This window comes from Nyctereutes procyonoides, unplaced genomic scaffold (genome assembly GCF_905146905.1).
Source record: "Nyctereutes procyonoides isolate TBG_1078 unplaced genomic scaffold, NYPRO_anot_genome, whole genome shotgun sequence".
NCBI classification, from domain to species: Eukaryota; Metazoa; Chordata; class Mammalia; order Carnivora; family Canidae; genus Nyctereutes; species Nyctereutes procyonoides.
The window spans coordinates 8,730,542-8,748,719 of NW_026575135.1; the positions used below are offsets into that span (position 1 = coordinate 8,730,542).

The 18,178-nt window shown below is 40.8% G+C and overlaps 1 protein-coding gene across 1 annotated transcript in view; it reads right to left on the minus strand.

Moving 5' to 3' along the window:
* Positions 1–867: 867 nt before the first annotated feature.
* The window catches only part of MUSK (muscle associated receptor tyrosine kinase), an 88,505-nt gene continuing 71,194 nt past the window's right edge, over positions 868–18,178 (minus strand). Inside the window, exons 10-16 of the mRNA XM_055302232.1 lie at positions 16,728–16,991; positions 11,551–11,726; positions 10,859–10,882; positions 4,900–5,101; positions 4,211–4,402; positions 2,910–3,058; positions 868–1,619 (exon numbers count right to left, since the gene is read on the minus strand). Of these exons, the coding sequence (XP_055158207.1) occupies positions 868–1,619; positions 2,910–3,058; positions 4,211–4,402; positions 4,900–5,101; positions 10,859–10,882; positions 11,551–11,726; positions 16,728–16,991 (1,759 nt within the window). The remainder of the gene's footprint in view (positions 1,620–2,909; positions 3,059–4,210; positions 4,403–4,899; positions 5,102–10,858; positions 10,883–11,550; positions 11,727–16,727; positions 16,992–18,178) is intronic.

Below are 18,178 nucleotides of genomic sequence, written 5' to 3' on the forward strand. Positions count from 1 at the left end.
GTCGTGGGGACACCAGGGGCTGCGAGCTCGCGTGTCTGCTAACTTGGCTTCCCATCTGGGGCCCCAGGGGTGGGGGGAAGTAGTGGGGGGATGGGGGACGGGATGGGGGTGGAAGGGTAGGAATGGGGGGTGGAGGGATGGGGGTGGTGGAGGGGTAGGGCTGTGCGGGTGGGGGTGGTGGGGTTGTAGGGGTGGTGTCGGGGGATGCAGGGGTGGGGGGCAGGGATGTGGGGGTGGAGGGATGGGATGGGGTGGGGGAATATGGGGTGTGGATGCGGGGTGAAGGCAGGGTGGGTGGGTAGGGTGGTGTCGGGAATGTGGGGTGGCGGATAGGGATGTGGGGGTGGAGAAGAGTGATGGGGATGGGGTGGGGGAATATGGGGGTGGTGGTGGGATGTGGGGATGGGTGGGGGGATATAGGGGTGGTGTTGGGAGATCCGGGGGTGGGGGATAGGGATGTGGGGGTAGAGGGGAGTGATGGGGATGAGGTGGGGTGGTGAATATGGGGGTGGTGGTGGGATGTGGGGATGGAGAGCTAGGGATGTGGAGGTGGGGGTGGGATGTGGGGGTGGAGGGCTAGGGATGTGGAGGTGGGGGTGGGATGTGGGGGTGGAGGGCTAGGGATGTGGAGGTGGGGTTGTAGGGGTGGTGTTGGGGGATGCAGGGGCGGGGGATAGGGATGTGGGGGTGGGGGGTGGAATATGGGGGTGGAGGGCGAGGGATGTGGGGGTGGAGTGATGGGGATGGGGTGGAGGGGTGGGGCTGTGGGGTGCAGGGCTGTGGGGGTGGTGTTGGGGGATGCGGGGGTGGGGGACAGGGCTGTGGGGCTCTGCGAGTTTCTGCGCTTCCCCCCCCGCCCCCCCGGCCTCAGGCGCTCCCCTCGGCGTCCTCGGCGCCCCCGGCCCCCGCGCCCCCCTCGGCCCCGGCCTCGGCCCCCCGGGCCCGGTCCGCGGCGTCGGCCCCGTCGCACATGCGCTGCAGGATGCGGTGGATGCCGGGGAAGCCGGGCCTGTCGGCGGGCAGCGGGCTCCAGCACAGGCGCATGAGGTTGTAGAGCTCGAGCGGGCAGCGGGCGGGCCGGGCCAGGGTGCGGCCGGCGCGCACGTAGCGGATGACCTCCTCGTGCGCCAGGCCGTAGTAGGGCTGCAGGCCGTAGGAGAAGATCTCCCAGAGCACCACGCCGTAGGCCCACACGTCCGACTCGGTGGTGTAGCGGTTGTAGAAGATGGACTCGGGGGGCATCCAGCGGATGGGGATGGCGTCGTTCTCGTTGGCCTTGTAGTAGTCGGCCGAGTAGATGTTCCTGGACAGGCCGAAGTCGGCGATCTTGACCACCATGCCGTCGCCCACCAGGCAGTTGCGCGTGGCCAGGTCGCGGTGCACGAACTTGCGCTCGGCCAGGTAGGCCATGCCGGCCGCCACCTGCCGCGCGATGCCCAGCTGCTGCGCGCACGACAGCGGCGGCGGCGGCGGCGGCGGCGGGGGGCGGCCCGGGGCGGGCGGGGGCCCGGGGCTGCGCGGCGCCGCGTGCGGGGACCGGCTGCGGAGGAACTCGTTGAGGTCGCCGTAGGCCATGTACTCGAAGAGCAGGCACATGGGCTTCCCGACGGCGCACACGCCTGCAACCCGAGAGAGCACGGCCTCGTTGGGGGGGGGGGGCCCTCCGGCCCGAGCCCCCGACGGCACCTGGCCAGGTCAGGAACCCCCACCCGGGCGCCCGGATTTCTGCTGACAGCATCACAGCCCGGCCCTCACCCCGTTTGACCCGGGGTGGGTGGGTGGGGGGACGTCTCCCACTCGCCTCTCACCCCTCCTGTGCGTGGAAGGCCTGCGCTCCCCACCACCCACCGCCTTTCCCGCCTCTCCGTGGCCTGCCACCTGCCAGCCTGTGACAACCGTCCCTGCAACCTGTTAGCTCTTTGAAAGCAGAAATCGCGTCTTATTCTTTTGTAAATCCCCTCCCCTCCCCTCTCCCAGGTGTCTGGCACTGGCCAGCGCTCAGGAAAGGTTTGGGGAGCGATCTAGGGAATGGGGGTGGGGGGGCTGCCTTGAGCCTGCGATGCTCTGGGTTTCTGCTACTTCTGCAGAGAAGGGTGATAAGGAAAATGCGGTCTGAAACTCGGAAAGCACGACCAACAATCCGGGATCTTAGGTGAAGCACTCGGTAAAACATTGCAAAATTTAGGATTTACAACGTTGGTTCCAGAAAGACAAAAAAAATAAAAATAAAATAAAAATTATAGAATAGAGCCTCAGATTTAGTGCCAGGAGGACATCCAGGCGCGAGAATCTTAAATTCTTGCTATTTGCAAATCTTAGATTGTTGCTATCTTCGAGAGGGAAGTGGGATACCTTGAAAGATTAGATCGTTTGGGCACAATTTCACGGTGCTGGGAAAATAGATGATCAGATTTGTTATCGTTGTTTCAGGCAAAAATTAGAAGTCTCGGTTCAAAAAGGAAGAGAAATAGTGAATGCTAATTATCTTGGCCTATTGATCTGGGGGCTGGTTTGTTTTTGTTTTTGTTTTTTTATTTTTAAATTTATTTTTTATTGGTGTTCAATTTGCCAACATATAGAATAACACCCAGTGCTCATCGCATCAAGTGTGCGGGTCCGTTTTTAATTCCAGGGATTTGGCAATCAGTGTATGTATAGATGCTAGAGAGAAGATTAAAGAAATGACAGCATATTTTTCTGAGAAGTTTTTAAAAAAACAAATTTTTGAATTGAGCTTATTTCATGCAGTGTTCCACTCCCCGGTGCAGAAAATATTACATGGGAAGGAACAGAGGTCTCTTTCTGATGAAGAAGTGAAGGGAAAAAGCACAAGAGCGGGAGGAAGGAGGGAAACTTGGAAAGACTCTGTTTTGGGGATGCAATACACTTTGCCACCTCTAGTTCCATACCTAAGAGTTTCACAATGTTGGGGTTATCAAATTCTGCCATGAGGGCTGCCTCCCTTTGGAAGTCAGCTTGCATGTCTGCTGAGGCTTCTTCTTTGAGCATCTTCACTGCCACCATGGTGAAAGGTTCATAGGGAAGTAAGCCCGGAGCCCTAGAGATACATTTATTTAGAAAGAAATCAAAGATCAAGAACATCATACGTACCCACATGAATCTACCCACATCCATACACATTCCCTGCACTAGTGCAGCCTTTCCCAAAGCCACGGAATCAAAGAAAGATACCAATAGTAGATTGTACTTAAAACTCCTTGATTCCAGTGAATCAAAATCAGTGGGGCTATTTTCAACACAGATGGTTTTAAAAATGCATTCTTCGTACATTTCAGGAATTCTAAAGTACACAGACCCAATGAGATGGTCATTACTGTCCTAAACCCTTAATCTCTGGCCAGAATCTAAATTCCTCGAAGGCAGGGACCATGGCTTACTCATCTTTATTTCCTTCTGAAGCCTAAAATGATGCCTTGCATATATTTATTTGGTTCCCCAGAAATATTTGTGTAGGATTTTCATTAATCATGTAACCTCCATACCAGGGCCACTACGAGTGGTGGTAAGGTTGTGTCCTGCCCAAGAACACCAGGACAACGTGACGGTTGGTGATTAAAAACCAAGTCCATGTTCTCTGGCCCAGCTGTGTGTCTGTGAGCCACATCCATGCAGAAAGGGTATTTCCTTCCACTTCACACAGAGGAAATAAACAGGCTAGCATTGGCCCTTATATGACTCTTTCCCTGAGCTCCTTGTTCTCTGGCATTTTTGTGTTATTTTCCCCCCATTTCTGTTTTGCCGTTCTGTGGACATCTATTTCATATATCTACACATGTCAGGCTCTGAATTCTTCAGTAGAAATACTAGTTCAAAGTAAATTTTAAACAAAGTGGAGAATATAGCATAGAAAAGGGAAGAGAAGTAAAATTTACAATTATTTGCCAAAAACAAAGCAAGAAATTATGATTAAAATGTATGATAAAATTATTTTCTGAAAAAGGAATCTTCTTAAACTTTGCTAATCGCATGTAGTTTGAACACTACACAAACGAAGATTCTCTCCTTCTACCCAGCCCTATTTTTCATCAGGGAGGAAAAATTATTAAGATTCAAAGTATAGTGGTCAGTAAACTGGGGTTAATGATGTGAAGAATTATTTGATAATAATTATCATACATACAGCATAGGCATCAAGGTAGTGGTCTGGTAACTATTTCGGTGGAAAGATTTTTCACATGGGTAACTTTACCTTGCTTGAAAGACCCTTCCAAATGCTCCCTCTCCAATATCTCTCACGTATTCGATGTTATTCCTCGGGTACTCCAGGCTGAGCAATTTGGGATTCAGAAGGAGTGGCATCCTCTGGTACATGGGGTTGGGATGAAGTCTGTCTAGCAAGAGCTCAGAAGGAAGAGTAGTGAGGGTTACTGCTGCCGATTCTCTGTAGGTAAGACAGGGAACACCAATCAGGTGGGATCTTTGTACTCAGGCTTGGGTTTTACAGGGATACGATGTTAGGAGGAAACAAAACAAATTATTCTAAGGCAGCCAAAGACCCTTCAGTTTTAGAGCAAGAGATATTTCGTTTGATCTGGGAATCAAAAGTCACCTTTTCTTAGGAATTGTGTTCCTATCCAATCTAGCATGGCAGTAGGACCAAAAGGTGGGGGCAGCTGGGAACAGGGATAGCCATATTCTTCCAAATTACTGTTTAGATGTTATCTGCTGTGAAAAATTAACTTTAGGACATGTGATCCAGGCAAAAAGTTATTGATATTTTTAAAGATCGTGGTGGGGCACTTAATCTTAAAGCATGGTAACCGATGTCATAAAGAGATGAGCAGTGTTCTAAAAATTCCTCCTCCTGTCCCCAATATTCAATTTGTAGGTTTTAAAATGCTACTTACTACATGTGGTCAGCTTAAATGAGAATCTCACCTTTTCTTATTTTTCCATTGTTTTCGTCTTCGGCAGCAATAAAAAGTAGTTACAGTAAGAAGCACAAATATAGCAGAGCTGGACATGATGGAGATTATTACAGTCATGGAGTACGTAGGCGAGACAGAGAAGGAGGAGGAAGAAGAGGAAGGCAAGTCTGGAATGTCCACACTCGGCTTTGAGGACGTCATGGGTGGGAATGCTGTAAGTAAACCAGAGTTCTTTTCATTCATTCTTAAACTTTCAAGAAGCAATCTTTGCATTCAAGCAATCTTCGCTGAACTCAAGCAAATTTAGTCAACTGAATTTAATTTTAAGAATATGGTTTCATGTGTCAGGTTCTCCCTGGCTGTATATCTGTAAAGTCCAAGTGTAAGAACCCAGAGATCCAGTTGTAAGTAAAAGCAACTTACAGAAGTTTAAGGATGAGGCCCAGAGAAAGGAACTACTCCTTTCCAAGACAAATGCAGACCCTGGGCTAGTGATCTTTACACTGTATCATGTTGTTTATGACCTGACAACAGGTACAGACATTATGAAGTTATTAAATAATTTCATGAAATTGTATTTGGAGTCAGGATTGCCTAAAACTGAGCTTTTTACACATTTACTGTTGATTTACAAACAAAACAAAAATAATAGAAAAGATGAAGAGTGGAAATATTAGGACACAAATGAGAAGTTGGTTCATCTAAAAATTGAACCCCTGAGGTGCCTAGGTGACTCAGTGGTTGAGCGTCTGCCTTTGGCTCAGGTCGTGATCCCGGGGTCCTGGGATTGAATTCCACATCGGGCTCCCCACGGGGAGCCTGCTTCTCCCTCTGCCTGCGTCTCTGCCTCGCTCTCTCTTTGTCTCTCATGAAGAGATAGATAAAATCTTTAAAAAAAACAAAAATAAAGTAAAAATAAAAATTGAACTCCTGCCAAAGTCCTATTAAAAAGGTCACTGCAATATGAAAACAAGGTAAAATCTTCATTACCCTGGAAACCAAAAGATGCCATGTTCATATCACTCTGTAGAGTGCACAGTCCACTGTATACCTATTAAAACAACCTTATTAATTTATATTTTATATTCTTTTAATTGACTGAGTAAAGACAAAAGCATGGATACAGAGTACCTTGATAATATAATTGACAAGAATGTTCTAATAGCAGACAGTGTACTTTGAACCCTACACAGAGGGAATAAACCCTGTTTTCAAATATTTGTGGAATATTGGCAGACACGATCTTTTGTCACAGCATGGAAGTAAATCTCTAATTTCAAAAGCAGAAATTACACTGATTTATTCTTTGACTAAAATGCAATTAACAATAGACTAAGTAAAATCCAACAGGACATCAAAAAAAAGAAAAAATTCAATAACTTTTCACTCAAAGAGTAAAAAGTGACAGATTAGAAAACGACCTCCTGATACTGATAGAGTATATGAACTTTGGCCAAAGCCGTGCTCAGTGGTAAACTCATAGAATTATCTCTTTTCATTAGATAAAAAGGATGAAAGTGAATGAGCTAGACATTTAACTCAAGACTTCGAAAAAGAAACAAAACTACAGAGAACAGAAAAATAGATGAGAAAGTAACAGCCATGTACAAGCAGAAATTAATAAGTTAGAATTACACATACCACAAATGCTAGATTTTAAAAATAGGTCAATAGTTGGTCTTATATTTATAAAGTGGTCTAATCAGTGGAATTTTAATTTTTAAAAGACAAGAAAGGCACAAACATACGAAATTAGGAATGGTAAAGGAGTTACGACAGTAGATCGAAATAAAAATGCAGTAACGTAATTATGCAGTTACATTTTTTTTAATCTTTAGAAAAATGATAGGACCGTATTACCAAATTTGAAAAATCAGAAAATCTGAAGGTAGTCAACCAGGAAATGTAAAAGTCACTCTTACAGAATTATGGATACATTCTTTTGGTCTTGAGAAGAGATAAAATTTCCAGATTTTATAAAATGTTCCAATATGAGAAAAACCTACCAAACTATTTTAGAAAGTTATAATGTTAGTAACACAACCTGGCAATATTAGCACAAAAGAAAAGTGCATACCTAGTTAAGGAACGTAGGTTTCAAAAATCCTATATGAAATGTTAGCAATTGGCTACAACACAGTAAAAGAATTATGTGGTTGATATAAGGAAGTATATTTAAAAAAAGGGAAATATATGAATAGTAACAGATCACAAAGTCAAAAGAAAACTTGTATTGCAGTAGATGCCTAAAACTATTTGAAATAGGACACTTGTAAAAGCAGACATTTCAGGGGGTGCCCATATATGACTTCTTAATGTAGGGGTGGACACAGTTTCTGTGGCCTGAGCACCAGTGGGTAGCACGTGGTTTCAGAGCCCGTGGAGACCAAGTTTGGTCACTGCTGTGGCAGGAAGACCATCAGCTCAGGCACTGAAACTGGAAGAAAAGCACAGCAGTGCCTTCATACAGGAGTAATAATAGCACATCTCATCAGGTATCACAGCAACGGTGGACTTTGACTTCCCAGGTTCCTTTACGTTTGGCTTGAAAGCCCTAACAGACTTTCTTTGGACTGAGTCATCTGAATGTTTTTTTTTTTTAATCAATCCAAGATGGGTGGGGTGGGGGGCTTAAATTGGAAAGCTGAACTTCCTGCTTATAATAAAATAGGAGCAATCATTGAAAGACAGGAATAGGTGACTGTTTTTATATCTGGATTTTGCAGGGCAGTTCAAACCATATTTACCTGTGAGGGAATATAATGTAATTTGTGAAATTGGTAGTATAATCTCATTAGTAAATATAAGGGTAATATTTTAATCAAAAATATCAGACCTGGGGCACCTGGGTGACTCAGTCGGTTAAGTTTCTGACTCAAGATTGCGGCTCAGGTCATGAGATTGAGCCCCGTGTTGGGCTCCATGCTCAGTGGGAGGTCTGCTTGGGATTCTCTCTCTCTCTCTCCCTCTCCGTCTCTGCCCCCTCCCCAAAACAAATAAATCTTTTTTAAAAAAAAAATCAGACATATTTAGAGAATAATCCATGATGACTTAGTAAGATTTATTTTCAAAATGCAAAAAAATTGGCATTGTTTGAATAATAATTTTGCTTTATGAATTTAATGATATCTTCCTTTCTGGATAGCTTTGTTATTCCTTGTTTATTGCTTCTGATCTGTTTGCTGTGGCCTTCCCTAGAGCGACATCGGCTATCTCTTTAAACTCAAATGATCAATCTGGATCTCCTTCTTTTTGTCTTTTTCTTCTGTCATCAGTTTTATCTCTACCCTTTCCATTTGATTGCCTGGGGAATTTTTATTCACTCATTCATCCATACATTAACATATTCGTTAAGTTCATATTGGTGTTGGGCATCAGGGATACTGTGGTAGACATGACAAGTCTTTGTGTTAAAGTATTTAGCTGGGAAACAATTAGGAAGCCCATAATTATCATAGAATGTAAGAAGTGTTAGAAGATTGATATGCTTGTGAACATTCTGGGGCCCGAGTCAAGGCTTACTAGGTAGGTTTTTAGAGTAAGTAATTTTAAGTTAAATGTAAGGGATGAGTCGGGAATAACCAGTTGAAGGTGTAAGTGTGTGGGTGGAGTGGGAGTTTGGGGGTGGGAAGGGAGGTAGTATTTCACAAAGAAGGACCAGCGTTTATCAGGGTCCAACCCAAGCAGTTGTAGTGCTTTCCTAAAAGTGCAACTACAGGTTTCAGTGCTGACTTGGGGAGTGTGTATAGACAAGGCTGCAGATATCAGGCCTGGGTCATAAAAGGCCTTACATGCCACGGGAGGTAATTTGGACTTTGCCCTGCAGTGAATGCAGAGAATCATCGGATGGATTAGCGTCATTGGAGTAGCAGGATCTGCTTTTTGCTTTAGAAAGATCGTCTGCCTGCAGCCTGCATCCACGACTGATTTCAAAGTCTTGAATGCAGAGTTGGAAATGACTTCCACGACTGATTTCAAAGTCTTGAATGCAGAGTTGGAAATAGGTGTTCAGTAACACACCATTTTATAGGATTTCCACCATGCAGGTGACAGGGATATAAAGAGAAAAACCTCAGTTTCTTTCTAAACAGAAGTCACGAATTGCTTATAGGAGAAAGCAATCCGGCTTATACTAGATGACCAGTCATTTTCAAAACTAGAAGCTAGAAAAGAGTGAAGTCACATCTATAGATTCCTCAAAGAGGAGAAATGTCTTTCAAGAATGTATCCAGCTAACAGAGCTTTCAACTATACAGGTGAAAGAAAGCTAATCTGAAGATCTGGGATACAGAGACTGTGTCACCCACAAACACATCTGAGGACAAGCATAAAGTGTATACAGCCCTACTGAATTCAGGAATAGTGAAATGCCTGCTAAAGAGACAAATAGCATGAAGGCATTACAAGCTCAAAAAGATATTTCACTTCAAAAAAAGTTATAAAAGTTAAAACTACTGAAATTCTACTGTGTATGTTCAAGCAAAAAAAGAAAAAAAAAAATCTTCCATCACCCTTCAAAGCGAACTGGTAATATCTTTTAGAGTTTACTCAGAAATCAAGAAACTCTTTAGGAAATACTTGAGGGCTTTATATACACTCCTTGCCTCCTTTGCTTAATATATTAGCCTATCTGAAAAACTCAAGCCAATTTCTTCAATAATAATTGCATTTAACCAGGGAGCACACTTTAAGGCATTCCCCATGACATGGTCAGGTGCAATGATCCGTTGACGACATTTGCTGTTCATTTTCTTACAGGTACCAAAGATTGCATAAAACTAGGTTTTTGAGGGCAGGAAACTGGCTTATTGTAGCTGATTTATGCTGCTCACATGTTTTAGAATCAGTATACAAGGCAGAAATTGGTGTGTGTGTGTTTGTGTGTGTGTGTTCCTGTTCCTGTCTAATGTAGGACTGACGTTCAGCACCTTCTCCACAGGAGACCCCCCAGTGAATGCTTGAATGGATGAATGAGTAAACAATCAAAGGATAACAAAGACCACAGTCACCAGTTAGAAGTCCAATCAAACTAAACTTTAGCTGCTTATATGACAAAGAATTGAACCATTTCTTTTCCATTCCTTCAATTTGGAAATAACAATTTGACAGGCTTCCGAAATAATAGATTTTTAGGGTTTCCATACCTCTCTGTTTATTAACACTGAGCCATTCAAGTGGGACCAGTAGCATTCTTTCTTTTTAATACTGTAAGTCTTAGTCTTTGAAGGAAGCTGGTAAAATCAAGACCTGGCTCTTATCCAGGTGCTGAGGCAATTAGGCCCGTAAGAAAGATCTCAAGAAATGATTATGATTTAAGCCTTAGAACACTCAAATCAGAGGAAGTTAATTGAAATGAAAGGTTTCCTAATTTCATTCTGAATTTCTCCATTCTGGTAGGTTAAAGCATCATCTGATCCAACTTTGTGTCTAGGATGTCTCTTTGGGAGCAACCTTCTTGAATTCTTTTCTAGGGATTTTGAGGCACCTGCTTATAAAACCGTTTGATTTGACCCTGTAAACTTTCTACTGGAAATTAGCTATCTTAAAAGCACCCATCTTCCAAAAGAAAGATCTGTTGTCACAAGTGAAGATCACAAATTGGCTCAATGAAGAAATAAAATTTGTTTTCATCTGTAAATAATTAGATGATATAAAAACAAAAAATGTGAAATCAAAAGGGGACATTTTCAGTTTGGCTGATTTTGTAGCCATGAAAACAACTTATAACCTTGGGATAATGGATATTTGTTTCGTTCAGTAAATATGGTGCTCTTCATGGCCTAATTAGAAGCTGTAAGCTGAGATCTCTGATGATCTTCCTCACGTTTTACGCCAGTAAGCATAGCAAAAAACCTTTGAGTGGGGCCGTACATTCTGTTCTGGACATCATGAAGTAGGAGTGTAAATATGCATGCACGAATCCAATTACATACACATAAGGGTTGAAGGGCACAAACAAAATTACTTACTTGTTAAGTTTTCTTTTTTATAATCTGAGGGGGAAAGGATAAAAATTTGTTTTAAATGAGCATCCAGATACCTCACGTATTCTGTGAGAGAGTGCTAAGAAATGCAAGTTCTCTTTCAGTTTTTCAATATACAACCGGAAAACATTCTTTGCATTCGAATGAGAAAGGATTGTGTCATTGAAGTTAAACCAGCTGTTAGGGCTAACAACATAGTTCCTTACAAATGAAGTTCATTAAACAACATACAGCAACTCAGCTTTGTTTTGTGAGATCAGCATTTTCAACCATGTGGCTTATTTTTGCATGCTTGGAAATCTGCTTTGTTGGCTAAGAAGGGGGACTTTATTCTTTTATTCCACTCATCTGACATAATAGGAGGTTTCTTAGCCAGTTCTCTGCACATTCCAAAAGATGTTACAAGCTCTCATCAGATCCCCTTGTGAAATAAGATCTTAAGCAGCAGTTAAAAGTGCTCCTTAATTTCTTTTTGAACAAATGAAATTAAACCCTAATGCTAATTTGTGCAATTAGGATAGGTGGTAGGATTCTGTGATTAGGTATCTAAAAAGGGCAGAACGCAAAAAAATAATTTAGAAATGCCTAGAAATATTAGGAGATTTAAGTTCACAACTTAGTTTCTTCAAAATAGTATATTTGTTTTAACCTCTGAAGTCTTGAGAGAACTCTGTTACCTAAATATGGCAGTCTGGTGCAGGCTGTGGGGTCCCAGTGCATGCTGGGGAGCTTGTTGCATTCTGGCACGGAGAGCAGGTGCATCCCAGATCGGTAGAGTCCTCTGTGAGTCTTTTCTTCCATTGCCAGCCATTCTTTTGCACAGAAAAGCTCCTTTACTGCCAAGCAGTACTCTCTAAAATATTTTATGGAGAACGAAACTTGATGAATCATAGCATATTAAGGCCAAATTTGTGGCAGAGCCTAGATTCTGTATTTTCAAAACATCATTAGAGTACATTGTCTGTTCTTGCAAAAGTGTTTTTTGAAAGGACCCTTTTATTGTAAATAACGTGAGACTTTATGAAATATAGCATATTATCCCTGAGATGAAATGCTATCGTGTTTTGTTTTGAAAGCCTAGTTCATGTTCCTGGGGGAAAAGAATTTTGAAGTTCAAAAAGTAACAGATTAGGCATCCCTAGTATGCATTATCTCAAATTCATGTTAAAATAAATCAGAGGGACAGAAACAAGGTATATAGAGTTTAAGAAACACACATAATAAAAGTCATAGATCATCATCAATCAGTTTCCAGCCTGAGAGATTTCCCTATAATCTCAAGGCTACTGGGCAAAGGACTGAAGGGCACAGTTGGTGCCTCTCCATGCGTTGTCCACCAAAACAGAAGAGCGCCACCTTTCTGGCAGGTTACAGGAGGGCTTTTGGGTCCTTACCCACCTAAGCCTTGGGGAAGCTGCCGCTATCCCATTATTGTGTGTGCTTCCATCTGAAAAAGCCAGAGTAATTTAATCTATTTAAATATGAAATGTTATGTTCATCCATGTGTTTTATTATGAGTGAAGAGGCTGAAGAAAGACTAGTTGGACCAATTAGAATTTTGTGTATATTTTTTGTATATTTTGTTTAAGCTCATCCTATAGAAAATAGGATAGACTACATCGGAGAAACCTGGTTAACTCCAAATTAAGATGTTTGGGATTAAAAATAAAAGGAAAGATTATTAAAGAAATTAGAGTTACTAACAATATTGCCCCTTCAGTATCTACAGGATCCAGAGAGGAGGAAATTATGTGTGTGTGTGTGTGTATATATGTGTGTGTGTGTATACATATACATATATATGTCACAATGGTGTCTTTTTAAAATACTCATGCCTACACTACCACTTTTCTGGGCAACCACCTGTCAATGTGCACCAACTGAACATGTGTGGAATGAGAGGGCCGTGCATATGAATGTGATGGGATACAATGAGGTCCTGGGAACAACAATAGGATTTAGAATTCTTGATGTGTCTGTAATGGAAAGGAGAGCGATGGGGCTTTCCAGGCTTCTGAGAACTTGAAGAACCAGAGGAGCATTGCTTAGTTTGCTGCTTCTTATGCTGGGTCCCACCCATGAGTCACACAAACACAGCTTTCTGCATTCAGACAGCACTGTTAAACTGGGCAAAAATAATTTGTGGCAGGTGAAAAAAATTCTGTAGCCCACATTACGTGGAGGAAGCCAATATCCTGGAGAGTTATTTTTTTTGCTCTAAACAGAAGAACACATTAGAAAAATTTTTATTTGTTTTGCTTTGTTTCATTGACATGTATTAAAGATGACCTCTATAGAAGAGTTTTTCACAAGGAAAAAAAATAAGGATGAAATGGAAAATAAACTGAAGACTAAGTTAACTTGAACATAGTAGTAACCGAAGAAAATAAAGACCACAAAGAAGTGAAAGTGACACCAAACGACTTAAAATTGTCATTAAAATTTGTAAGGAAATGGCACCGCAAGACATTGGACAAATAACAGAGGAGAATTTGGCAAGTCTGAACTGAATGCAGAGAGAAAGAAGGAACAGTGAAACTATTGTGTGAGGAGACAGCTGAGGAGGAAGAGCCAGCAAGAAATCCAGAGTACAGATAATGTTTCCCAATAAGAAAACTAGAACATGTAAAAAAAAAAAATAGAAAATACTCAAAGATATACTAAAAGAAAACGTTCTTAGGACAGATAGGATGTAAACCTGATCATTAAGGCACATTATATTATTGATAAGAAAGAAAATAATTAAAATAGAATTACTCCCAGATGAATTTCACAAATATTTGAATCTCAAAGCTTAAAAAATAATCCCCCTACCATTTGGCAAGAGAAAAATATTTCCTATAAAGGAACAAGATTCGGGATTGCTCTATATGTTCTTCATGGCAACACAGCCAAAAAACAATTAAGAGTGCATAAGATTTTGAGGAAAACTGAATGTAACACAAGACTTAAATAGTTAACCCCCCCACACACACACAAAAGAAAAACACCAACACACAAGATTATGGTAAAAAGTTTTTTACATACAATTTTCTAAAAAAACTACTTACTCTAGCTGAACAAGAGATGAATTTAAGAAAAACAAAGATTTTCTATGATATGAATGAAAGTGAGCATCAAGGATACATAAGAGGTCTGTATCAGGTAGTTGTATATATGATTATGTTATCAAATATAAAAGCTAAAATAATGGTCTGAAAATTGAACATTGGCAGAGAAAACAGTTGAATAATACTAACCTGATTTACAATTCCAGATAAAATTTAAAGATCAAGTGTATTCAGTCAAATTATACTTAATTAGGCCTACCTTCAACACCATGTTTATAAAATCACAACTTATCTGCCATCCTTGGCACTCCTGATCTTCCTTAACCTAATGTTCATTTTTTCTTTTCTGATGATATAAGATACCTCCTAAGGTAATATAGAAGTTATTTATTTATTATATCTCTTGCTCATTTTCTTCTTCTGCTAGAATGTAAGCCTCATGAACAAATGCCCTAGCATAGTGCTTGGAGACCAGTAGAAGCTCAATAAATATTTGTTGAATAAAAGAAATTCTTTGTCATTCATGGAAAGTTGCACAAATTATTTAATTACTATTTATGATTAGAAAACCACGAGTGTCTGTGGAATTTAAGAAACAGGTGAAAATATGGGAGGGGGGGAAATAAAAAGAGAGTGAAACAAACCATTAGAGACTCTTTAAAAGATGGAGAACAAACTGAGGGGTGATGGAGGGAGGTGGGTGGGGGATGGGCTAGATGGGTGATGGGGATTAAGGAGGGCACTTGTGATGAGTGTTGTATGTAAATAATGAATCACAGAATTCTACTTCTGAAACCAAAAAAAAAAAAAAAAAAAAGAAGAAGAAGAAGAGAGAGAAAACCATGAATAATAAAATGCTTTTAAAAATCTCACAAAAAAACTAGAAATAACTAGAAATGCAAATTGGTTGAACACCGTTGAACCCCTTGGAAGGATAAGGCAAACAAAAGCTATTATAAAAGCCATTACCAAAATAGGAAGGAAGCATAAAATGAGAATCTCTGAAGAGCAAACTTACTAGTTATTAACAATAAGCTCAATTTTAGTTGAATGCTGTTGGTGCAAAAAGCAGAAGATGCCAGAACTGGAAGGAAGCATCCTTAGAATAAACACTTACTGTGAGAAGGTTTACTGTATCACTACCAAATTATTGAATCAAATAGATGAAACTTCCTTAGGGGCAGAAAGCATTGGACAATTTAATTACTGTTTATAGTAATATCTACATAATAAATTTGAATTTTGTAGCTTAAAAGTAGAGAGTAAGTCTTTTTTTAAGTGTCTAATTTGTTTTACAATTATATGTCAGACAAAAGAAGACCTCAATATGATATTAACGTGAAAATTTTTAGACCATATTTTCTGACTATATTTTAGACTAAAATTTTAGACTATATATTTTCAGTGTGAATGAAATGTTCAACCACAAGGATTTAAAAAAATAGAAACAATTTTCAGATAACAAGTACTATTGAAATAACAATTGGAATTAGGAAAGAAATCTCTTTAAGTATACTACCATTGACTTAAAGATTTAGGAGATGATTATACTATTCTAATAAATTTGAAATCTCATTGAAAGGGATTTTTTCCTCTAAAAAGACCAAAAGAGGTAAATTATTCTCAATCTTAAAAACATCTGTGGCTCTTGCATGTAAACTGGCCTAGGGATATACATGTTGGAAAGTTACTCAATAAATTTATTTTGTGGTAGTATACAAAGTTGCGATCAATTTTAATTCTGGTTGTTTCTCAAGAGATACTTAGATGTCCTGTGTGATAAAAATATAATCTTCTTGGGTGAAGGAACAAACAAACTATATTCCTCTTACAATTTCTCCAAACCCTCAAAATTTGCAGTGTGTTGAGGAATAGAGCATTCTGTTTTAATGACCTCACTGCCCCACAATTATATCAATATTTAAATAGTTTCTGGTTTTATCAAAACAGAGGTGGAAATGTGCTGTGCTGGTAGATTTCATGTGTTTTCTTCAGAAGAAAACAGTATCTGTCTGGTTTCTAACATATTCCACGGGAACAATTTATCCTTTAATCCTCTCTGTTTTGCAGATGAGGAAACTGAAGGTTAGCCAAGATCACATGTATCTAGAAAGCAGTACAAATAGTATTTCAACTTTGTTCTACTTGGCTCAAAAGCCAGTATGATTCCTGTCTTTCCTACATAAGAAGTAAATAAAGGCAAAATACTTCTATCAAACGTTGATTTATGAATTTCCATGTTTAAAGAGTATGGGGGTTTTAAGGAAATCACTATTTACTACCACCACCACCACTACCACTGTGAGAAAGAATGTTAGTATTTAAATTAGAACATCAGGTGGAATGTATCTTAAAATAATATGCATATTATAGAAAGTAATATTCTGAAATGCTCACCGGGGTGTCATAATCATGGGCAGATAGTGCTAAAACATTTGAAATGGGCCTTTTCTCTATTTTCGCTTACTATTGAGGTCCATGTTTGTTTAGGCCTCTTTTTTTTTTTTAAGGATTTTTTAAAAATTTTCTAGAAAGCTAGAATATTTATGAATATGAATATGATAATGCAAACAATAACAAGTAGAGTATGATAGCTTTTATGACATTTTCTAGAAGCTCAGAGCCCTCGGATTATAGGATGTCATCAGTGATTTACACGGTAGGAATTCTGTCCAATTAATTACTTTCTGTTTTGGACAAAAGCCACCTTTTGCCTTTATCGTAGCACATGACAACCTCTTTTGAAAAGCTCTTCCTGTTTGCCTTCAAGAGAATTTTCCCATCTGTTTCTTCTTTTATTTTACCTGCAAATAGGTGTAGGCGTGGGCACTACCCCAGGGTTGCAGCCTTGGAAGATGTGATTACACAGCAAAGCCTCAGCAGCCGGCCGGCAAAATGGGCTCACTGCCTTCAGTTCATTCCAGGCGGTGTGAACCAGCAGTTCTTGGGCCTCCTCAGGGTCTGCGTAGGAGTTGTTGAAGAAAACAAGAGCGTCTTTGGCCAGGACAGCATTACATACCTCCCCTCTGTACTGGGCGCAGTAGCCTTTGTTGTCTTTCTGTAGCTTACTGAAACAAGAAATGAACAGCGTTCTCCATCCCATGCTATTCCTTAGCATTCAGTCTGGCTTGTATTTTTTTTATTTTTTCGATTTCCACCTCTGTGTTGTCACAGAAATAGGAGAAGATTGTGCTATAATCTTCCCAGCTTTCCAGCTATAATTCTATCACCCTCCAGCTACTCTGGAGGGTTATTAGAAGGATCATCATATGGGATAAGGGATGTGGAAAGCTTTGAGAACAATCAAGGACTGGATAGTTTGGAGTATTCTTTTTTTTTTTTTATCATTTTACATTATAAATAGAATTTAACTATCCTTGGTTAAGCCACTTCATTTGCTCCTTACGAATGGGGCTGATGTCAGCAAGTAAAGTACATCTAAAGAACATACGCATGGTGACGATTAACAAATGACTGAGCATAACAGTCATGGTGGATGTAGTTTATTTATATGTCGTGATAGTTAAGTTCCTGAATTTTGTAGAACACATACATCTTTGCGATACCTTCCATACCCAGATTCTCTCACTCACACATCTTCCCAGCATTTCATTAAAGACTAAAGAGAAAGCCACATAGGGAGGAGGAGGCTTGGGATCAGGCTCTCAGAGGAGCAAAACAGATCTTCAGTTTTGCTGTTTTCTCATCACATGGCTTGGGGCAAGTCATCTGGTCCCTCAGAGTGCTGAGGTCCTAATTTGTTGAGTGATGTTAGTGATTAATCTCAACTCCGATTATGTGTTAATGGATACTATATGAGGAAGAAGCCTAAATTGCATGGTGCTAGCACAAAAATAAGATTAAAAGCTTATCGGCTATAGCAACTGAAGAGAATGAGAGGGAGAATGGAAAATACTGCTGGTACTCTCTGCACATATCCACTGTCCCCTAATGGAATGCTGGGAATTATAATAACTCCTATGCTCGGGGGTCCCTGGGTGGTGCAGCGGTTTGGCGCCTGCCTTTGGCCCAGGGCGCGATCCTGAAGACCCGGGATCGAATCCCACGTTGGGCTCCTGGTGCATGGAGCCTGCTTCTCTCTCTGCCTATGTCTCTGCCTCTCTCCCTCTCTCTCCCCCCCCCCCTCTGTGTGTGTGTGTGTGACTATCATAAATAAATAAAAAAAATAAAAAAAATAACTCCTATGCTCATCTGACAAATATTTATTGAGCACTAATTATGTGTAGGCACTGTG